This window comes from Caenorhabditis elegans, chromosome II, assembly GCF_000002985.6.
Source record: "Caenorhabditis elegans chromosome II".
Lineage (NCBI taxonomy): Eukaryota > Metazoa > Nematoda > Chromadorea > Rhabditida > Rhabditidae > Caenorhabditis > Caenorhabditis elegans.
The window spans coordinates 5,048,576-5,069,726 of NC_003280.10; the positions used below are offsets into that span (position 1 = coordinate 5,048,576).

Here is a 21,151-nt window from a genome sequence, read left to right on the forward strand (position 1 = left end):
TGTCCCATCCCTTATATTCAATGAATCCATATATGAGAAAACTGTCCTCTTCTTCTTCTTCTTTTTCTCGTGTTGTATTGGGGTGTGTACGATTCGCATTACAAACACATGTGCACACAGTTGTCAGTGTCTTTATTGACACCATCTATATACATTCTTATTTATATACACTTACAACTCTTTTTGCTCCTTTTTTTGTGGAATTGATCGTTTTATTTTTTTTTTAGAAAAATAAACCAGAAAACCTAGTCACTTTAAAATTGGTAAGGCTTCTTCTAGAATTTCAGATATTTGACTCTACTATTTGCTTAGAAAAACTAGATTTTAAGCTCTAAATTAACATGGAATATACAAATAAACAATTTACTAGAAAAACTACTTCTTTTCAAGTTTTTTCAAGTTTTAGAATTTCGAAAATTTTGGAACGTTTAGTTTTCCATCTTGTAAAAAGCTTTATTTTCAGTCAAAATTTTGGTAGATTGCCAAACCATTTGAAAATAAAAATTATGCAAAAATATAAAAATGGAAGGCAGATAGGCAGGCTTTGAGGTAGCTTGATATGAGAACGTGCTATCATAGAAGCTTTTGCAACTTATTATATAACACCTCAATTCCTCGAAACAAATATTTGAGCTTTTGAACTCTCGTTTCAATAACACCTGTACTTATTTACAACTTACAAATCCTATATACCTTCTCATTTCAAAGCATTCCGCCACCGTTCACGCTTGTCAAAAACGTGTCCACTGCCAATAAATCTTCCTCTCTTCCATTCTCTCTCTTTCGTTTTTTTTCATCTTCTTTTTCGTTTCCACCTCCTTCAATAATTGTCCTTCCGGTGTGTCTGTCAATCGTTTTTTCTTCAAAAAGAACATCGGTTCTGCTTATTATAGCCTGAAGAATCAAAAAGTCTTACGGTTTATTCTACTTCCTCTTACTTGAAAAAGTAACAAAAACAGCCACTTTAGGACCAGTTTTCAACTTGCCCCCGTCTCTCTTTTTTTCATTCTCATTTTGGTTGTTGTCACTTTGAATTTTCGTCAAAAATGTTTAAAGGTACTATGAGTGTTGAAGACGAATACAAGGTCAAATTAGTGTCAAAATTTACAAGGGCTTGTAGATTTAAAATTTTGAAAAATTAGATCTTATATTCTATGTTAGATTTGTCAGTTACTGTTAGTACAAAGTCTTACAAGTGTTCTAAGTAGGCATATGCGACCTATGCCTACTTCCAAAAACTCACTGGAACATATTTTCTTTCCCATTGTTAGCTATATACGTTCAACTTTTTTCTTAGAATTCCTTCTGCATTGTCTTTATTAAATTTTTTCATTTTCAGGGTAACGATGCCTTCATCATTTATCAGAAAACACGTCCGAGGTTTGCTTCGAAACAAGTTCGGACCATCAACAAGTCTGGATAATGATAATCCGGTAGGTCCACGTGATTTCACTACGATTGTTTCAATTGGTTCCAAAATATCTTCTTTTCTCTTTGGTATCCGTAGAAGATAAATGAAGAGATGAATTGATGAATAGACCCTTCGAAATGGCCGCCGCCAATGCTGTTGCTGGTCACCGAATCTAATGATAACAGAGTCGTTAAGTCGGTAGTGGAATTGGCTTCTTTTGAAGAAAAGAAGGAACAGAAAATAAAATTAAATTTCCGCTGGTCACAAGGGTAATTAGTGGAATTGAATGATTTGAAACTTTTTGGCAGTAGATTGCCAAAAGAAGAATTAACTTTTGGAAAACCACTGCGAGCTAAAAACGGATCTAGTTTTTTTTTTAACTGTTCACTTTAGCAAAATTTCAATATTTTCCTGAAAAAAACAACATTCAACAAAATTTTAGGATAATGAGCCAACTACTCCACGCGGTGACAACAACTCGGACCTTCAGCACTTTTTGGGAGGAATCGATCTCAGGAGACACGAGTTTCCTGAAGTTTATTTTGGAAAGACGGGTCTAGATCTACCTGCAATACAATTAGAAACTCTTGATGCAGATGTATTTGCATCTTTCACGGGACCAGAAGGTGGTTTGACTGAAGTTGGAGAAGTTCGACAAGGACATCCGATGGCTCGTATGGCAAATATTGACGATGAAATGTCTTTGTCAATTGATGGAACAACAGATGAAGAAGCTGAAGATGAAGAGGATCTAGATGCTCCAATATCTATGAATCTGAAAAAGAGCTCTAGACATTCATTACTTCTTGGTTCATGTTCTTCAATTCTCGGACCAAATGGAGAGCATCACGATTTCAGTGCAGGCCGACCATCAGCTGATGATTATGATTGGAGCTCATTTGATGAACAAGGAGCATATGGAATGAGTGTATCACTTTATGAGAAGAATCCAATAAGTGGAGTGAATGCAGGAGAACCAATTGCCGATGTTTGGGGAGTTGTTGGAAGAAATAATAATGGAGTCATGGCATTAGCTGATGGAGTTAACTGGGGAGAAGGTGCCAGGTTGGCAGCGAGATGTGCAATTCGAGGAGCGATAGATCATTTGAATACAAGAGTTATCAAAGATTCTTTAGCTGATACTACAGTAAGTACTTATTTCACTAATTGATCCTTTAATCGCCTCGGGATTTCCCGAAAAGTTTTCAACTGATACTTTTTTTTAATTGGATAATTTAAAGTTGAAATGGCGCCAGTGGGAATTCCTGTGAAAAATATACTCTAAAAGAATCAAAATATCTAAACTATTATAAATAAAACACCCCAAAGTATTATAGATTTTTCTAAATTTTCTCGTTACTTTGAATTGACATATTTAAAGAATTATTTTTATTGAAAACCCTAAAATGTAAAAATAAAAGTAGTAAAATGTTTAAAATATAGGAATTTTTTTGGCCGACTTCCAAAATTATTAGAGGTTAACCAAACTGTCAATAAAAAATTTCAAAATATTTTAGAAAAGTTCCGCTATGATATTTGGTGATTTCAACCTAGAAGTTATTTGAAAAATCAATGGTTCTACAATTAGATGCTTTCAGGAAGTATTCCACGAGATGCTCGCTGCTTTCCACTCTGCTCATTCGCTTATTCTTCAAGAAGGTGGAATGCTCACAACTCTGTGTGTTGCTCTTGTTGCTCCAGTTCGACGTGGAAATGGATGGGCTCTTTGTGTGTGCAATGTTGGTGATTCTCTGTGTTTTGTTTACAATCGTCATTATGGAGTTCGAGAAGTTACATTAGGAAGTCATGATATTGATCAAATGAGAGATATGAGAGATGCTGGTGGAGCTCTTGGTCCAGTTGATGGAAGGAATCCCCAACTTCACAATCTAACATGCTCCATGACATTTGTGGAAGAAGGTGATGTTGTATTCATCACTTCTGATGGTGTTTCGGATAATTTCGATCCAGTTGTCGGAAAGTTTTGTGTGATCAAGAAAAGTGAGCACGAGAACAAAGAGAATGCACATCTCCCGCCAAGAGAAGATCGAACTTTGGATGTAACAACTCGTGGAGGTGAAAAAGATAAACATTCAGAATATGCAAGAAATCGTCCATGTGCTGCATCTCTTCCATGTGTAGATGCTGCCAAACGGCACGAGTTGATGTTAGTTAGGATGAGAGATGTAATTGCAAATGGATTTGGAAATGAAACACCAAGAGGCCCAGCATCAGATTATCAATATCCACCAGTCACTGCTTCAACTCTTTGTCATCGACTTATTCATTTTGCAACTCAACTTTCTACGTAAGTTATTTCTATATTTTTTGGTCTTCAGAGCTAGAATAACAAGAAAATTTTTAAAAAATTGCAATACAGAAAAATTGAAATGCTAGCTGTGATCATTGCCTAAAAGAATCAGGTTTTCGCTGAATTTTTTCGTCTGAAAATTAAATGTATTTCAATTAAAAACCGCCTTTCCAGCTTTGTGACCTATAAATCAATTCTTTCCACTTTCATCTAACCTTTTTTCAGTGCCAAGCGTCGAGTGTTGGAGAATCCGGAACTCTACAAACGAGAGAAAATGACAAAAGCAGAACAGAGAGCCAGGCGAAAAATGGTTCGTGAGAAGATCGCTGATATGCCAGGAAAACTGGATCATGCATCCGTCGTTGCTTACCATGTTTCGCGACGTGGTGCCGAAAAAGAGCCATCAACACCTCCTGGTGGACTCCAAGCGGATCAGTCTCAACTGATTTCATCTACATCAGTGAGCTCTTCTGAAGCAATGGATACAGAACCTACTGTAGCTCTGAAGCTTGAAAACTCAACATTCACAAGAGTTGCATCGGTGCAATGTGTCGAGCATCTTATTGGGGAACCGCGTGGAATTGAGCAAGTTGAAATGTTAACTCAAGAACCACCGCCGTCACCAATGAGATCAAAACCTGAACAGTTGATATTACATGATTTGGTCGATAAACGGAAAAAGGAGAAGAATAATAATACACCTGTAGTAGCAAACGGAATTGAAAATCGACCAGTTAGCCCATATGAGCAATTACCGGTGAGCTTCAGTTTCAGAATTGTTATGAGAGCGTAGAAAATGCTTTAAAGCTCCGCCCACGATTGATGGGTCTCGTTAGGTATTTCAAAACCTTAAACTCAAACACTCTGCGAAACTACTTGAAAACATTTGTGTTTACGGTTTACCTAACAAGACCCAACTGTTGGTGGCGGAGCGTTTTCAATTGGCAGTTGAGCACGTTTCCAAATCGATTTCAAAACATTTTACAACATTTCCATATTATTGGATTTTTTCTCACTTTTCAAGTTCAGATAAGCTCAAGAGATTCTGGAAAACGTAGGAAGAAGCATGGCAGAGGATCCATGGGACGTCATACTTTGGGAGTTGATGTCCAATGGCTCAAGAAGCTTGTGACCAAGAAAGAAGATCAAAAAACTGCTGACGACATAAGGTTTTCTTGCATTTTAATTTTGAAAATTCCAAACAAAGTTTAATTTTTTCAGAGGTGATGTCAGCTTGAGTTCCGCAAATGCCGATCGTAACACACTTCGCCAACGAATCAGAAGCATGTTGGGATCGAATCGTACATTATCCAATGTTGACCAATCCACTATGAAAATCTCAATGAAAGCCACCAATGTCTAAACACCTCGTCAAATGTATATTTCCATACTTATCCTACCACTGAGATTTTGCTATCCCGATGAATATAATTTGCTTCCATGTTTTTCACCCGATCTTTTCGATATTTTATCACTGCGCAGTCATTCATTTATAGGAAAGAAAATTACAATTTTTGCCAAATTTGTCTTTTCTTGTATTCATTTCTTTCGAAACGGAAAACATCCGTTTTTTCGCTTACGAGTGAATTAAATAATTTGAAACAAATTTCCTCTCAATCGTTTTTGCCTCGGTAAATGTCGAATTTCTGTCAAATAAATACTTCAATCCAACACCTGGAATATTAGATTAATTCAAACAAATTCCAAAAATGCTTCGCGAATTTTTTCTATGTCTTTTCATAGTAGACATCAAACGTCTTTCCGTACATATTTTTCGGGAAAAGCTCCTGGAAAACTTTTTATAAGACAAAAACATCTGAAACAGTTATAAAATACATTGATATACCGTTTCATTGTTCAGAGAATGGACATAGAAAATTACCAGTGGGGGGAATGATTGTGGGGCGAGGGTGATTTCGCCAATATATGTAAAACAGGTAGAAGAGGCTGACGTCGTGGGAAATCACAGGGGAAGGTTGGCTTCTTCGGCGAGGAGGTCGTAACTATCCAAATCGTCCGCAAGCATCGAAAAGAGTTCATTTCTTTCAGCCTTACTCATTTTCACTTCATCAATATCAGCAATAACAGTCCGATGGCGAGTTTCTTCGAGTTTCACATCACCTTCTTCCGCGAAATCCTCTGTTCTGAGCACATAATTGAAATCGTCGCCAATTCTTGAAGCTGGATCAATTGGTGGATATGAGTCCCATTCCTCGACTCCCAATTCAGCAAGAGCTTCTGCTTCAGACTCTGCCGGATCGATAACGTCTCCATATGGCCGATCTTCAGAAAGTACGACGTCTTGATCTTCCAAATTAAGCATATCGTCCTCAATGTCAGCAGCTAGCGAATCGAATGTTTCACATCGGTTTGCAGTGTCGATTGGAGAGCATGGATGTTTTTCGGTCTAGAAAATGATGAAAATAAAAATTATGAAGCAATACTTTTAATTGTTTTAAGATTAAAACTTCCGTAGTTTTCTTTTCTTTTAATAATTATGCTGGAAGAAAACATCACCTTTTTAATGGTGGCCACATCGGCAATCTGATCATCTGTCTCATCTTCATAACATTCAAAAGCAATTGGAATAGTGTTCTTCTTGGTTGAAGGTGGCACTTTACAAGCCGATGCCAAGCTCTGAAGCGATTTTCCGCCAGGAGTTTTTGACGAGTTTACAACCAGCCCCAAACCGCCACGAGAAGGTGTCTTTTCAAGTTCATTTTGTCTGCCTAGCTTTGCACCTAAAACAAAGACGTTATAAGTAAAATAAATATATTAAAATAAAACTTACTGAAGTGTTGTTGCAAGGAGGCTGGTATCTGGGTGCTTCCTCTTTCTTCGAAGTTTAGATCCTCCATTTTGACTTGTGCGAGTATGAATAGCTAGAAAGTACGAATGCCAGTTTTCAATTAGTAGGAATGAATACAAAAATTGTTTCGATGATGCAAAAGAATTTAAATTGTTCACGTTTTGCCGCAAAAAGATGGAAACAAAATGTGAAAAGGAAAAATCAATGATTTAAACTAGCCGGCGTCTTCGAAGTGCCATAGAGCGCAGATGCATAAGAGGGAGGTACGCACAGCTGAAACGAGTGTGACCGTAGTTATTGTCGTGTTGGGACGCCGACTTGGAAAATGAGTAGAGTTCTCGGCCTAAATTTGCTTCTTTTCTGGGTTTTACCTTCACGCAAGCTTTTTTCAGCAGATTTAAAACAATTTAATATTGTGTAGCTTTCGAAATCGTTTTTTGTTATTTTCATGATCGTTTATTCCTGAAGATGCCGATAATATTTTGTAAGATCTCAATTTTTACTTTCAGGTAATCATGGTCCCAAAGCCACACGCCAAGTCGGCCAAGAAGGCTCTTCGCAAGAAGAAGGTGCACCTCAAGTTCAACGTTGAGTGCAAGAACCCAGTTGAGGATGGAATTCTCAGAATCGAAGATCTTGTAAGTTGTAGGCTTTTTAAAATTAATCAGCCTCATCAAGTCGATAGAGTTCCCGTCTCTATCGCAAGACCAGGCTTAGGGTATATATTGGTCCCTAGTAAGTCCCGGTTGTTTTCAGGAAGCCTTCTTGAACGAGAAGATCAAGGTCAATGGAAAGACCGGACATTTGGCCGCTAACAACGTCAAGGTCGAGGTCGCCAAGTCCAAGGTCTCAGTCGTCTCCGAGGTCCCATTCTCGAAGAGGTAGCATTTTATTCAATCAAACTTGTTCTCATATTTTTATATTCAGATACCTCAAGTACCTTACCAAGAAGTACCTCAAGAGAAACTCCCTCCGTGATTGGCTCCGTGTGGTCGCTGTCAACAAGAACACCTACGAGGTCAGATACTTCCACATCAACGACGGAGAGGACGCAGGAAGCGACCACGAGTAAACTCGGTTTTTTGTTGTTGGAATAAATTGTTGTTTCAAATCAGGCTTCATTAGAAAAACAGCAATATGATTATTATCGAGTACCAGTAGGGAATGAGTGGTGAAGATGATTCGAAATCGGAATTTTGATGCAAAAATTTTCTTATCCAGGTTGTAACTCTGTTATCCTCCCCTGGTGGTATTTCGCAGAACTCGTGGATGGGTCGGTCTGGCCGGGATTCCTTTGCTTTGTTTTCGAATGTTCGCATGTCGCAGAACTGTTCTCCTCGGCATCCCTTGATTCTCGACGTGACAGTTTCGAAAGTTGAATGAACATTTTTCTGATACAGCACCTGCAATTATGCGATGAGATGGCATTATGAATCGAAACATACTCTGAAATAGGGCTTCTCGTCCGTTTTATTATGGAACAGTTCGATCGCGATATCTGAAGCATAGTCAGGCCACTCGCCATATTTCTCAGGTCCTGCAACAATATCCTCAATTCCTAACACAGCGAGGAGAGCGAATACTGTGTGATCATGCTGAAATTAAAATGATTCTATTATACAAGTACAGAGGAGTTGTGATTACTGTAGAGTAAGCGTAGTATTTCAGATTTTTGTGATAATTGTCACATTTGGCTTCATTTTTAGCACAAGTTGCTTTCGTTCTCATTCTTGCAGATATATCGTTTATCATTGGGCCACCCCGTGTTTTTAAGATTTCTCTTCGTACATTGATGCCTTGAACAATTGGCGGATCATAAAGTCCCGTAACGAATGCTTTTGAAGGTCTTTCTAAATCGTCAAGATTCTCAAAGAATTCATCAGAATACCATGTTTGATTTAGTACAGATTCTGGAAAGTGAATTTTCTGAAAATTAAATTTTAAAAGGTTTTAAAATTAAGTAGACCAAGTACTTGAATCATAACAGCATCATGAACTTGCCACATGTTATCCCATGTAAATGTTTGATTAAATAGTTCAGACAATAATAAAGTTGTGTTCACATACTGGAATTAAATTTTTAAATTATAACTGGTTTCACTTCTCATACCTTTTCAGATTGTACATAACTCTGAAACTGTTCTCCCTCGTGTGCTATTTTCAGAAGTTCATCTCTGCGCCTACAAATACAAAATGCACTAGCAACACAATCTTGACCAGCCGGCCCAGCACTATGAATTGGTACAGGCATAAAACCACGTGGCCATCCTTCTATATCAGGATAGTCGATACCTGGAATGCCAAAACTACAAAAGTCATTGTAAATTAAAAAAAAAATTTTGCCGCCAGCAGGGGTCGAACCTGCGACCTTGGGCTTATTAGACCCACGCTCTAACCGACTGAGCTATGGCGGCCGACAAGTATTCGGGGAACTTGTGCGTACACAAAAAACCGACCTGGTCGGGATACGGAACTGGAGAACATGCCCAGCATGTTCGAGATAGCAGAATTGATTGTACGGTTTACATCAGTGGAGCGTATGAAAATCTGTTGCATATATTGATGACCATATAGGAAATTTCAGTGTTTAGTGTCACAAACCTGTTGAGAATCATAGAAATTTTGCAAAAAACCCGTTTTTACATATTTATCACGAAGCTTCTGACCTAAAATGAACTGTTGTTCCATGCCTTCCTGAAAAAGAGGATTACTGTAGTTTTAAAAATGTGCAATTTCTACCGGAGTCAACTGTCCATATCCACCACCTCCCTTATTCCATTTCGAGGGATCTACCGGATCATTATTCAGATGACCGTCTTGGCTTCGGTCACCGTGTCTCCAAACCTGCCAAGTTCAAATATTATTTTACGGTACTCGGTATATTCTCGATATAATATCTTACTGTATGCACAAAAATAAGCTGAAGCTCTTCTGGAACTGTCTCATTTATCTCAATTGTGAAAATGTTGCCAACAAGGAAGAGTGCAATCAAGACATAATATGACATTTCATGGAAACAGGCAATTTTCTGTAAGAATTCGGGATTTAATTTACTAAAATTGAAATATAAAATATTCAGAAATAAATAGAATATGTATTCGTAAATCGTATGATTTGACAAAGTTCATAATCCTAGAGACATTCTGTGATAAGAACAAAAACAGGTTTCGTTGGAGACTATTCAAAGATGGAAATATAGTTTTTTTGCTGATAGACTTAATAATTGTTCATTCTCATTTCTATCGTATTGGGTTGGCGAGTTGTAAGCAATCAAATGAGTGTGACTTATTGAGTTAATAGCACAGTAGAGTCAATATAAAACACATTTCATTAATAAAAATTCGGAAAAACCATTAAAACAAACGTGATGATTTCAAGAGAGAAAAACAGATTAACATTGAATATCCGAAAAAGGACAGAGAGGAGAATAGTAGTGGAAATCTATAGAAAATATGAAATAAAAATAAATCTGTTTCGTTCGCCGGGCGCACCTCCCGATCATGTTAAACCAAACTTGCTATATTTGCTTTGAATTTCTGAACTTTTCGTATCGAAATTTGATTTTTTTTCTCTTCTCAGGTGCTCTGGTGCTTTAGTGAGACTAACAAATCTGGAAATCAAATATTTATTTTTCAAAACAGAGTGCTACCTAGATGTGTTCCTTGGTTTCCTGGAAAACTATGAACCTACATAGATTATGCAAATTTTTCAGGACAGTTAGCAACACCAATATGCAAAATATATAAATAGTTTATTTATTTTCTCATTTTCTGATTTTCTAAACCTATAAGTGTAGACAAATAAATTAATTTTTGGCACCAAATCGATTAGCTGAGATCATCTGTAACATGGCAATATTCAGATATAGGCAGATCAATTTTGAACTTGTTGTAGATTTCTTCAAAAGCCTCCAGAAGACAGAAAGAAGATCCATGGCAATTTGGAATTAATGGAGTGATATTTAAAAATTCATTTGAGGAAGATGGGTTACGGTAGATTACCTGCAATTTCATTTTGGAAGGTTAAAATTAAAAAATATCTAGACTTACCCTAAAATAGGGAGTTCTGTCACTTTGACGGAGAAGAAGCTCGATGAAAAGTGAAGAAGCATAAGATGGCCATCCACCAATTTCAGAAGATGTCAGATCTTCAATACCGAGAGCATTGAGGAGAGCATAGAGAGTCATGTCGTGCTGAAAATATTTAAGATACAAGTTTTGTCATTTTTGATATTCTGGATTTTGTATGTTCTTATAAGAAATATCAATCATCTCAAAAATTGCTCAGGCAGGCATGAGCTAGACATGTAGGCATCAAGACGTGCCTATTCCAATCCTTTTCAAATGTCCAACTTACAGATGAATATGCGTAATACTTCATCTTCTGAACTGTCTCCGAACATCCTAATCTTGAAGCACGTCCTCCACCAACTTGACAGTCTAACTTATTTTTCATTCTCTCAAAGATCTCAGAAACTAATGGTCCTGATCGTAACTTCTGAATCTCCTTTCCAACATCCACTCCATTTTCACTTTTCGAAGTGTACAATCCAGATGTGAATCGATTGATTTTTGTGTTCAGAACTTCGAGCTCATCGAGCAATCCCTCAGAGTACCAAGGAGTTTTCTTCTCAAATTCACACGGGAAATTCTGTTTTTCACATCTCAAAGTGTCAGGGATTCTCCAAAAGTTGTCTGCATTGATAACCTCTCCAGTGTGTTCAGATAACTTTGAAAAAAGAGAATTGACCTGGAAAATATTTCGAAGTTATCAGATATCAAGAAAAATGAATTAAATGATTACCTTGGGATGTTCTACAATATTCTTGTACTCTTCAAGGTTCTTTGCCATATTTTGTAGTTTGCTCCTTCGTTGGCATTTGCACATGACATTATTCACACAATCTTTGGAATAGTCATCGGGTACAGTAACCGGAAGGGTGACTGCTCCTTCATTTGGGTACATTCCCAAAAAGTTAGCTTCGGCTGAGAGAATTGTTCGGTTGCGATTTGTAGATCGGAATTTGATCTAGAAAAAGTGGAAATATTGAGCTAGCATAGGTTCCTGCTCTTTTTTGTATAAAGCTCACTTTAAATGTTTCATTTTCAAATACTCTCTAGGCTCTCTGGTTCGGACCATTTAAAAATCAGGCCATTACACTTTGGTAGTGTTGTTGATTTACGTTATCTCACAAAAAAACTTGAAAACTTACCATTTCAGGGTCAAATCCCTGCGACAAAAATCCCGATTCAATATATCTCTGGCGAATTGCTTCACCTAGTTGAATCTGTTGTTTCACTCCTTTCTGAAAATATTTAAAATTAAAAAAAAATCAAAATTTCAGTACACTCTTACATATGTGAGTTGTCCAATTCCACTTCCAATTATCTTCCAATCTTCCTCCACAAATTGATCATTCTTATAAGGGTACTGTGCAGCTCGATCCCCATGCCTCCAGAGCTAAAAACGCAAAAAAAATTAACAATAAGATTTTAGAAGTGTCTCTGAAAACCTACAGCTTGCACAAAAACTAGATCAAATCCATCGTCAGATGGCAATGAAAGACTTGAAATAATTCTAGCAGAAATTAAAAGAGCAACCAACATATTACTTCAGTCTGATCAGCTGCAAAAAACCAAATTTTGTTCCAAATACAAAAAATGACAAGTCTTTTTATATAGAAGGCTTAATGGTCGATGGTTGAACGTCATCAACGGCGGTAACTAAGTGAACTTTTGCCAATTTTGATTCGCTGGGTTTACCCTCCCCTCTGACGTCGCACACTTAATCGGTTAATAATACAAAGTCTACTGGTGTTTTAACCGGTAATAAACACACAAATTAAACATGTTTTGTAGGTAATATTATTATTATTATTAAAAGTTGAGAAAGATTTCGAATGCCTTGGGGGAAAAATGTAATTGTTTACTGTAGGGCAGTGGGTGCATTCCGAAGTTACGGCACAAAAAAACGGCGGAAGTATGTAATGTTACGTATACATGTAAAAATGTTTTTCCTCTTCTCGTAGAGCTGAAATATGTTTTGAAATGCTATGACACAACCAGACATGTATGTGTTCAGAACAAATAACGATCTGTCTGAATTTATTATCAGTGTTCCAATATTTACCCAAGGAACTTTGAAATACTATATTATGGGGACGCAGAAAATGCTCATTTAAAATTGTTTAATTAAAACTAGAATTCCAAATGAGCTCTACGGCCAATTGCAAAGGATCCGCCCCAAAAAGTTGGGTCTCGTTAGGTGTTTGGCGGAAAAACCGTAAATTTAAACTTTTTTATGAATACCGTCGTTTGTCTTTTGTTTAAATAATGTTAAAAATTCAGATAAAGTTGAAAAGCGAATAAGGTTTTCAAAGAAATTGTTTATAAACGTTATTTCAACAATTTCAACATAAAAAGACTTTTAAAAAACTAAAAGTTCTTGCAAATTGACTAAATCGACGAAACTGAAGAAGAACATTCGAATTTACTGTTATGGCGCCGAATACCTAACGAGACCTATCTATTGGGGGCGGAGCGTTTTCATTTGGGCGCGATTGCTCCTTTTTCGTCCCCATTATAATATTCTGAAACCGCTACATAGTAGTCTTATTGTAGACCAAACGCTAAATTATCGCCTAGAGCTCAGCTGGAACGAAAATATGCTCATTACCAGATCGCACTGGATAGGCTCTTTTTTTTTTTGAACCGGAATCCCATATTTTATTTTTCTAGAAATTACACTAATTTTTTTCCATTACCATATGTAACAGATTTTAGAATATTCCTCCCCTCTTGGCTATAAAAAATAGCAGATCACATTCTAAGTACCAACCTTCCCCTTTTCCGTAGCGACTGCAAATGCAAATGCGCGCTACTGCTCCTGCTATTTTTGTTTTATTTCGATTTCCGCGGGAGGCGCCTTCTTTCGAAATATTATAATTTTCTCATTCTTAACTTTTTCAATCAATTAATTTTACTATTATTGTTTATTTTTTTCGTAATGAAATACATAATTTCAGGTGATTATGGCCTCGCAAGACAGCGATGAGGCTTTGCCAGCAAATTATAAAGATTATCCGGATGGATCTCTCCTTCGCGTTGTATTTCATAATTTTCTGTAAGTTAAACAAGAAAAAATCAATGTTATAACTTTTTTAACTTGAAGAACATACGAACACACCTCATTCCTTCCAACTGCAAGTCTGAATATGATTTTGGGACATAATGGAAGTGGAAAAAGTTCGATTATTTGTGGAATTTGTCTGGCTTGCGGCGGAAGTCCGAAATCATTGGGAAGATCAGAGAGAATCGTGGAATATATTAGACATGGATGCACAGAAGGATACGTTGAAATTGCAATGTAGGTGTTGACTGTGTCAATGTTCGGAAGAACATATTAAAATGTATAATTTCAGTGCTGACAAACAAAAAGGTCCACAAGTTGTTCGCTTAACGATTCGAGTGGGAGAGCAGCCGAAATATCGTTTAAATGATAGTGCAACAACACAAAGTGAAATCGCCGATCTAAGAAAGCATTACAATATTCAAGTAAGCTTCATGTTTCAAAACCTTCAATACTAATATTTCTGCAGATTGACAATCCGTGTGCATTTCTTGCTCAAGACAAAGTCAAGAGTTTTTCCGAGCAATCGTCTATTGAATTGTTAAGAAATACAGAAAAAGCTGCGTCGGCTGATCTCGATCAACAACACATAGATCTCATGAAACAGCGAGAAGACTCGACTTCAATTGAGGATAAATGTACAACATCTGAAAATGCAATTAAACGATTAGAAGATGAAATTGGTAAAATTATGCCACTCGTTGAGAACTATCGAAAGAAGTTAGCTCTCCAGTCAAAACTCCGTTTGCTCGAAAAGAAAATGAAAATTATGGAATTTGAAAAGTTCGATCGGGAGTATAAAGCTGAGTTGCAAAACATGGATGGAGCAATGATAGAGTATCGAGAAGTCGAGAAAAGTATTGCAGAATGCGAAAAGCACAGAAAAAATTTGGAAGATCGGATTAAAAAAGACAGAAGTCAAATCAGTCAGATGGTAAAAAATTCTGCCGATTTTTGAGAAATTATAATTGACATTTCAGCAACGTTCTTGTAACGAAATCCTTGCAAAAGTCCAAGAGAAAGGAGATAAAAAGTTGATGGAAGATATGATGCAACGTGCTAAAGCAAAATTGGAATCGGCGAAAAAAGCAGCAGATCAACATGAAAAAGATGTCGAAAAAGCTCGAAAAATGATTGATCAAGCTCGAGCGAGACTTCAGGAAGCCGTTGATACTCTTAATGGATACGAAGAGTTTCAATCCGAAATGAAGAGTTTAGAGCAAAAGTATTCGACTGCTGAACGTGACAGTCGTCAAGAAGAAGATGCAATTCAAAAGAAATCATATGAAATGCGGCAGCTGGAAAATAGTAAATAACTTATCATCAAATATCTTTTACAAAAAAACTTTTTTCCAGAAAAACGAGACGAAGAACAGAATTCTCAGTTAAATCGACAAGATCGATATCGCGTTCTTCAAAATTTCAGCAGTGATGCCTCGAAAGCCTATCGCTGGTATCAACAGAATCGAAGTCAATTCAAAGGAGACGTATATATGCCCATTATGGATGTAAGGAAGAGATAAGAAAAATCGAAAAAAATGTGTAGAAAATTAAGCTAAAAAGAACCACGAAAAAAGATTTTTCAATTTTCCTAAAAACAAAAAAAACCGACACACTTTTTATGAAGTCAAATATTTTTTTGAACTGAAAATAATATTTATTTTTGTTGAAAAATTAGAAAAATGCACTCAGAAAGTTGCCGTTAAACTATTTGGTAATTTTCAGGCACTATTTGAAGAATTTTTTCGAACGTTTCAACATTAATTAATATTACTTTCAGATTGGAAGAACCTGTTCCTACAATGTTGAATTTAAAAATTAAAATTATCAAACTAAAATACATATGCGATTTTGTTCGTTTCTCCGAAAGATTTGACGCACATCGCTTGGAAGAAACGTATTAAAATTCTTAAATTATTTTTTTTATTTCAGATGTGCGGCAAATCTCAAAATTTGCCGAGCTCGGCATATTCGGCAAATCTCTTTTTTCAATATTTGCCGAGCACGGCAAACTCGGCAAATTTGCCGAGCTCGTCAAATTCGGCAAATTCGGCAATTTTGCCGTGCTTAACAAACTCGGAAAAATTTGATATTTTTAATGTTTTTTGGAGCACTAAAACTACTGAATTCTTAACACACATCTGGTTTCTGAATAAGTTCCGCGTAGTGTGTCTGTTTAAGCATCAAAATAGCTCAATTTTGTGTCATTTTACTAAATTTTTGGCTAAAAAATCAATAGTTTTAGTCAAAATTGTACTGTCAAATTTTTGACGTGTGCGGCAAATTTCGAAATTTGCCGAGCTCGGCAAATTCGGCAAATCTACTTTTTTGAAATTTGCCGTGCTCGGCAAATTCAGCAAATTTGCCGAGCGCGGCAAACGGCAAATTCGGCAAATTTGCCGCACACCCCTGTTTCAGATGGTTCTCAAAACTCCAGAAGCGGCAAAAGCTCTTGAGAACAGTGTTGGTGTTCGTGATCGTACTATGTTCGTTTGCTGTTATAAGGAAGATGAACTTTTGATCAACGGAAAACAACATTCATGGCGTATTAACACTTCAGTGGTCCCTGCTGAAAAAATCTATTCTGAAGATATCGATGCTCAGCTTCCATCTGAACTTTCTCGTCTTGGATTTAAATATCTCGTTTCTAATTGCTTTGATGCTCCTGCCCCACTCAAACAATTCTTATGCAATGTCAGCGGTTTGAATAGAATTCCATTCGGAGGATCTGATGTTGAGAAAAAGATCGCTGAAGTATCGCAAGCGATCGAACAAACGAGATATTCAGTTTTTTTGACAGCCAATATTAGAGTTAGTTCACAATTCCTATTTCCGTGTAAATTAATAATCAATTTTTCAGTGTCAAAACTCGAAATCCAGATATGCAAATAACACTCTTCAATCTCAATCGGCCACACGCGAAGCAAATACATGGCGAGACCAGTTCTTCAAAGTTTCTCCAGTTGCGAAGAGAACCGACAACAGTATTCTTGAAGAAATTCAAAAACTGGTTAGAAATTTACACATTTTTAAACAATGTTAATCATATGTTTTTCAGAAAGCAGAAATCGATATTCGATCTGAACAACTACGAGAGAAACGTGGAGCAATTCAGAAGGAACGAGATGTTTTACGTCAAGAGCAAATGCAATGGAAGTCGAAGAAACAAGTTCATACTAAATGGAAAACAGAATTGGCGAGTGAAATGGCAAAATTGGAAGCTCTCGAAAATGAAGTTGTTGATATTTCTGCAATTGAAGAAGAGTATGCGAATGTGGAAAAGAAGGCGATTCTTGAGACGAAAAAGATGCTGGAGAACAGTATTCGGTGGCATGTAGGTTTTTTCTTACTTAAAGAATTATCAAATTGCCAAAATAATAATAGAAGGCTTTAAAAAATTAAATAAATCAGATTTGTTTTCAAAAAAATGTTTTCCAAAAATTTTTTTTTTTGCAAAATTTCAAGAATTTCTGCAGGTTCGACTAAAAATAAAAATTTTCGTATTTTGCAAATTATCTTTTGAAAAAAAAACTTTTTTATAGTTTTTAGTTATCTCACCCTAAATGTAATTTTTAATATATTATTTAATTTTTCAGAAAGAAATCATCGACAAGCATCGTTTAATTGGAATTTTCGAGCTGAGTGAATCCATATGCAAATCGAGAGTGAATAAATCAAATTCGGAAGCTGAAACCCATCGATCGAAGCTTGAAGATTTGAAAAGCGTCAAAGATGCTGCTGAAGATCTACTGAAGACTGCGTTGAATCACAAGAAAGCAGCAGCAAGTGCATTGATGAAGGAATGTTCTTTGAAAACTTTAGACGAATCGAAAATGAGTCCCGCTGAAAATAAGATTTATTCATCTTTAGTTAAAGTGAGTTGAAAATAAATACTTGAGAAAATAATATTGAAATTCACAGATGTTCGAGGAAGCTGATGTTCCGACTGATATGAATACTCTGGATCAAGCAATCACTTCAGAGAAAACCCGTTTGAAACTTGCTGAAGATAGCGGCGAAGATGGTTCAATCGTGCATGAACAGAGATTAAAAGTTCTTGATGATGATCTCGTTTTGGAAAAAACGCGTCAAGAGAAGCTTATTGAAAACCGTGCACGTATCCACGATAAACTAGGTGATGAGATCAACAATTGGCGTAAGGAAGTTGAGACAATGATTGAACAAATCAATGTAAACTACGTTCAATTCTTTGATTCTCTTGGTTGTCGCGGAGAAGTTAGTCTTGAAGTTCCCGAAAATCCACTGGATATTGAAAAATATGGAATCATGATTATGGTGTGCTTCCGCAAAGGAGAAAGTATGAAACGTCTTGACAATAAAGTTCAATCTGGAGGTGAACGAAGTGTGGCTACGATGCTTTATCTTCTGGCTCTACAACAATTATGCCCAGTTCCATTCAGATGTATTGATGAGATTAATCAGGGAATGGATCCTACAAACGAACGGAAAGTGTTTGATATTATGGTTGGAATGTGGAATGGAACCACTGGAACACTTTCCAAAACTCAATACTTTTTGCTCTCTCCAAAACTTCTTCATGGTTTGGATATGCGCGAAAATGTGAACATTGTTATGGTGAATAGTACACTCACCAATTCTCATGGAAAGGTACTAGAACTGGATTTGTATTTCAGAACTTACACAACTTTTTTCAGCATTACGACACCAGTGCCAAGATAGATGCGACATTTGCAAAAATGGGAATCAGTGCATGAAACGAGTTATTCTAAAAACGGCGTCCCAGACATGATCTCTACTGAACTTCTCGGAATTCTCATTCTTTATTGCTTTCTTTTCCAAGTTCTCTAATTTTTTTAATACTAGGAATAAATACATTGTTCATAAATATTTATACATAAACTCTAGTACGAAAATGCGGTATTCAATTGAAAGACCTAGAAAACCAGGAAGCTTAGGATAATTAGCAATGGGATTAGCTCCAATCCGTGAGAAATGTTACAAAGTGGTTGTTGGCAGGTGGTTACGCATTCGGAAGAGGTGGTAGTATCCGAATTATGACGACAAGAATAATTGGTGACTAGGTCGAAACCAGATTTTACAAGTGTTGATTGACATCCACGGAGCACGAGCTTCTTGTTTTCATCGCCTGAAATATGGCTTAATTATTATCTAGGCTCGAAGTTATGCGATTTTTGAGCTGAAAATACGGTACTGGTCTCGACACGATAAATTTTTTAATGCAAGGGTAGAAATGCAAGTGTTTTCAATTGTTTTATTTGCGATTTTAAATGAAAAAGCTTTTTAATTTCTAAAAAGTAAAGGTAAAGTTGTCGAAAAGCTGCAAAACACGAAAATTCCACAGAAAGGAACATTTGAAACCACAGTACTCTTTACAGGCGCACACCCTTTAACATTTAACAAAACATTTGTCGTGTCGAGACCGGCTACCGTAATTTTGGCGCAAAATGTTTCGTCTGGGCAATAGAGCTCACCTTCGGATACGATTCGAATACACGTGTCATTTATTACGGGGCAAACTTCTTTCTGAACTGTTCGGAACAGAACATCATTACCCCCATCGGCACAATATTCACTAGATGGGGGAATGTTGAACCTTGCAAAAAGAGCTGTCTTCAACGCATTTCGTTCATCTTTTGTAATATCAGCTGTCGTCAACCGATTGATACAATGATAACACTGAAGTTGTTGAGAAAAACAAAGAAGCGGCAAAAAGCAGGTCAAAAGAAGTGGTAATCGCATAATATTATCGGATGAGCATGAGCACAGAAGCAGCTTTTCGTTGGAGGATTAGATGGTGGCCACACATGCGATTATGTTGCGTGTTAGGGTGTATATATGTGGGGAGGGGGAGCAGTGAGCATAAAGAGAAGGAGGAGACAGAGCAGTTTTTACTGGAGCACAAGGATGGAGTTGTCATGGTAACCAGAAGCTAGTGTTTCAATGGGAAAGAAATGGGCGAGACTCTGGGAATGAAGAATGAGTGTTGCGACATTATTTCTAAATGGGACTAGGAATTAAAAATTGATGATTCTTGAACCGAAATTGAAAATAGAAACCTAATGTAAAATAGGGGAAAAGGGAAATATGCCATTTCTTCCAATGTAGAATAATTTTACCACACAAGCTCCCGGTTACTTTCAGGTTCTCTAGAATGAGACGAGTTATTGAAAAGTTAGTAACAAGTTTAAGCTTCTCAGATCAATCAAGAAAATTTCACTACTACAAGCAACAATTTCTGATGAGTTTTCTGATCTAATTCTGAGGATTTTTCAGCGTTTCTCAAACCAGGCATACTTTGGGGGCCGGTAAATTCCAAGGCTTTGTATGGACAACAACGTTGTTGAACTTTGTCTCTACTCGTTTTTTATCTAATTCTATGTATATAACATTTTTTTGGTATTTGCGTTAATCAAGAGAGAATCAACTATTTATTTCTCTGAAGTGAGAATCACAGAATTCAAATTAAATTAATTAAATTAGTTTAACAAACGCATCGCTCAGTTGATCACGTCTTTCTTCTCTTCAACCGTAGCATCATTGACAGGAGCCAATGCGTTCATAACTGAAGCTTCTACAGCGGATCCCTTCACGACTTTGGCGATTCCTTCGATTTTGTTAGCCAAAGCAATACGGAGATTCTGAAGAGAACGACGTTTACGTCCTCCACCTCCGCATCCACAACATCCACATCCACATCCACATCCACAACAACATGGACGGCAGCAAGTACAACATCTTGTACAACAGCAAGTACGGCAACATGTACAGCAACGGCGGCAACAGCAGCAGCATCTGAAAATTTTAAATTTTAAATTACAACGGCAGATGTGCCTAAAAGATACTGTTCTTTTAAGAAAGATGTTGCTACACTAAAATTTGAACTAAAATTTGCTACATCATTCTGAAAATGCTGAAGATGCAGACGAGTCTGAAAACGTAACGACAAAGTTTAAAACTTTGAGATTTAAAGGATTAAAGATCTTTCAAATAGTGAATGTAACATTTCTGGAATTATCAATTAAAAAAGTAGAAGTGTCGAATTCTGAACTTACTTTGGTCTACAACAGCAACATCCGCATCCTCCTCCACCTCCTCCACCACATCCGCAGCATCCGCATCCGCATCCACAGCAACCACATCCTCCTTGTCTTTTAACTCTGGATGATCCTAATGTATCAATTGATGTTTCAGATGATGAAGTGGTTGAAGCAGATGATGTTATTAATGCTACTTCTTTTGAGGACACTGGTAGTACTGCTGATTGAACCTGCAAGGATCTTCGAATTCTACACAAGTCCCCTGAAACGTTGATACCTGAGAAATTGCGATTATTGCCAGAATGGCGAAGGTGGAGCAGACGAGCTTGTTCATGTTAAGTTCGAGTGTATCATTGAACCATTCATGCTTTCTTTTATATCACTCAAATATTTACGTAAGTATGCCTGCGGTTGCGCGGTGCGTAGTGCATTTGACACTTTTCCGGAAGCAA

At 36.9% G+C, this 21,151-nt stretch overlaps 8 protein-coding genes and 5 non-coding genes across 15 annotated transcripts; 6 read left to right on the forward strand and 7 right to left on the reverse strand.

The window, feature by feature from the left end:
* Positions 1 to 1,339: 1,339 nt before the first annotated feature.
* Positions 1,340 to 5,391, forward strand: F33G12.6 (PPM-type phosphatase domain-containing protein; the record flags this gene model as incomplete). 2 transcript variants are annotated; one of them, NM_001026966.6, is made up of 6 exons in its annotated part: positions 1,340 to 1,433; positions 1,854 to 2,558; positions 3,010 to 3,719; positions 3,948 to 4,479; positions 4,752 to 4,891; positions 4,944 to 5,391. In NM_001026966.6, 6 exons carry the CDS (start codon positions 1,347 to 1,349, stop codon positions 5,083 to 5,085), a joined length of 2,316 nt encoding a protein of 771 aa, NP_001022137.1. In that variant the 3' UTR covers positions 5,086 to 5,391. The 2 variants fall into 2 exon arrangements, with proteins under 2 accessions (NP_001022137.1, NP_001367572.1); NM_001381410.3 differs by having other exon boundaries at positions 1,347 to 1,433; positions 4,747 to 4,891; positions 4,944 to 5,144.
* F33G12.8 lies at positions 1,493 to 1,690 on the reverse strand. The gene has a single exon (NR_051028.1). It is a non-coding gene; the product is annotated as an Unclassified non-coding RNA F33G12.8 (non-coding RNA).
* A 168-nt stretch (positions 5,392 to 5,559) lies between the features above and the next one.
* ify-1 (Securin-like protein) lies at positions 5,560 to 6,604 on the reverse strand. Its single transcript, NM_062530.11, has 3 exons — positions 6,514 to 6,604; positions 6,240 to 6,463; positions 5,560 to 6,129 (listed from the first exon to the last, which is right to left on the reverse strand). The coding sequence occupies exons 1-3, from the start codon at positions 6,578 to 6,580 to the stop codon at positions 5,686 to 5,688; spliced, it is 735 nt and encodes a 244-aa protein (NP_494931.1). The 5' UTR covers positions 6,581 to 6,604; the 3' UTR covers positions 5,560 to 5,685.
* A 436-nt stretch (positions 6,605 to 7,040) lies between these two features.
* rpl-22 (Large ribosomal subunit protein eL22) lies at positions 7,041 to 7,639 on the forward strand. 2 transcript variants are annotated; one of them, NM_062531.8, is made up of 3 exons: positions 7,041 to 7,169; positions 7,288 to 7,412; positions 7,459 to 7,639. In NM_062531.8, the coding sequence occupies exons 1-3, from the start codon at positions 7,047 to 7,049 to the stop codon at positions 7,601 to 7,603; spliced, it is 393 nt and encodes a 130-aa protein (NP_494932.1). In that variant the 5' UTR covers positions 7,041 to 7,046; the 3' UTR covers positions 7,604 to 7,639. The 2 variants fall into 2 exon arrangements, 1 of the variants encoding a protein (NP_494932.1); NR_132580.1 differs by having other exon boundaries at positions 7,047 to 7,169; positions 7,210 to 7,412; positions 7,459 to 7,603.
* C27A2.12 (Histidine acid phosphatase) lies at positions 7,636 to 9,561 on the reverse strand. The gene is made up of 9 exons (NM_001267169.2): positions 9,434 to 9,561; positions 9,271 to 9,375; positions 9,133 to 9,225; positions 8,988 to 9,078; positions 8,642 to 8,823; positions 8,505 to 8,597; positions 8,176 to 8,457; positions 7,977 to 8,126; positions 7,636 to 7,934 (listed from the first exon to the last, which is right to left on the reverse strand). Exons 1-9 carry the CDS (start codon positions 9,536 to 9,538, stop codon positions 7,653 to 7,655), a joined length of 1,383 nt encoding a protein of 460 aa, NP_001254098.1. The 5' UTR covers positions 9,539 to 9,561; the 3' UTR covers positions 7,636 to 7,652.
* C27A2.10 lies at positions 8,861 to 8,949 on the forward strand. Its single transcript, NR_051029.1, has one exon. It is a non-coding gene; the product is annotated as an Unclassified non-coding RNA C27A2.10 (non-coding RNA).
* On the reverse strand, positions 8,872 to 8,945 carry C27A2.t1. The gene has a single exon. It is a non-coding gene; the product is annotated as a tRNA-Ile (tRNA).
* Positions 9,562 to 10,265: 704 nt separating the features above from the next.
* On the reverse strand, positions 10,266 to 12,244 carry pho-12 (Lysosomal acid phosphatase). Its single transcript, NM_062533.5, has 7 exons — positions 12,048 to 12,244; positions 11,887 to 11,991; positions 11,744 to 11,836; positions 11,335 to 11,559; positions 10,888 to 11,280; positions 10,581 to 10,724; positions 10,266 to 10,532 (listed from the first exon to the last, which is right to left on the reverse strand). Exons 1-7 carry the CDS (start codon positions 12,135 to 12,137, stop codon positions 10,359 to 10,361), a joined length of 1,224 nt encoding a protein of 407 aa, NP_494934.3. The 5' UTR covers positions 12,138 to 12,244; the 3' UTR covers positions 10,266 to 10,358.
* A 1,275-nt stretch (positions 12,245 to 13,519) lies between these two features.
* Positions 13,520 to 13,540, forward strand: 21ur-11529. The gene has a single exon (NR_051030.1).
* Positions 13,541 to 13,549: 9 nt separating this feature from the next.
* On the forward strand, positions 13,550 to 18,554 carry smc-5 (Structural maintenance of chromosomes protein 5). Its single transcript, NM_062534.5, has 12 exons — positions 13,550 to 13,653; positions 13,702 to 13,896; positions 13,952 to 14,084; positions 14,129 to 14,593; positions 14,640 to 14,967; positions 15,016 to 15,167; positions 16,078 to 16,470; positions 16,520 to 16,669; positions 16,718 to 16,993; positions 17,256 to 17,534; positions 17,581 to 18,288; positions 18,336 to 18,554. The coding sequence occupies exons 1-12, from the start codon at positions 13,562 to 13,564 to the stop codon at positions 18,393 to 18,395; spliced, it is 3,231 nt and encodes a 1,076-aa protein (NP_494935.1). The 5' UTR covers positions 13,550 to 13,561; the 3' UTR covers positions 18,396 to 18,554.
* Positions 18,465 to 19,468, reverse strand: C27A2.8 (Protein sleepless). The gene is made up of 2 exons (NM_001026823.2): positions 19,134 to 19,468; positions 18,465 to 18,787 (listed from the first exon to the last, which is right to left on the reverse strand). Exons 1-2 carry the CDS (start codon positions 19,399 to 19,401, stop codon positions 18,576 to 18,578), a joined length of 480 nt encoding a protein of 159 aa, NP_001021994.1. The 5' UTR covers positions 19,402 to 19,468; the 3' UTR covers positions 18,465 to 18,575.
* A 604-nt stretch (positions 19,469 to 20,072) lies between these two features.
* idpb-2 (Intrinsically Disordered Protein, class B) lies at positions 20,073 to 21,050 on the reverse strand. Its single transcript, NM_062535.4, has 3 exons — positions 20,977 to 21,050; positions 20,715 to 20,929; positions 20,073 to 20,454 (listed from the first exon to the last, which is right to left on the reverse strand). Exons 1-3 carry the CDS (start codon positions 21,031 to 21,033, stop codon positions 20,160 to 20,162), a joined length of 567 nt encoding a protein of 188 aa, NP_494936.1. The 5' UTR covers positions 21,034 to 21,050; the 3' UTR covers positions 20,073 to 20,159.
* On the forward strand, positions 20,785 to 21,083 carry C27A2.11. Its single transcript, NR_051031.1, has one exon. It is a non-coding gene; the product is annotated as an Unclassified non-coding RNA C27A2.11 (non-coding RNA).
* Positions 21,084 to 21,151: the final 68 nt, after the last annotated feature.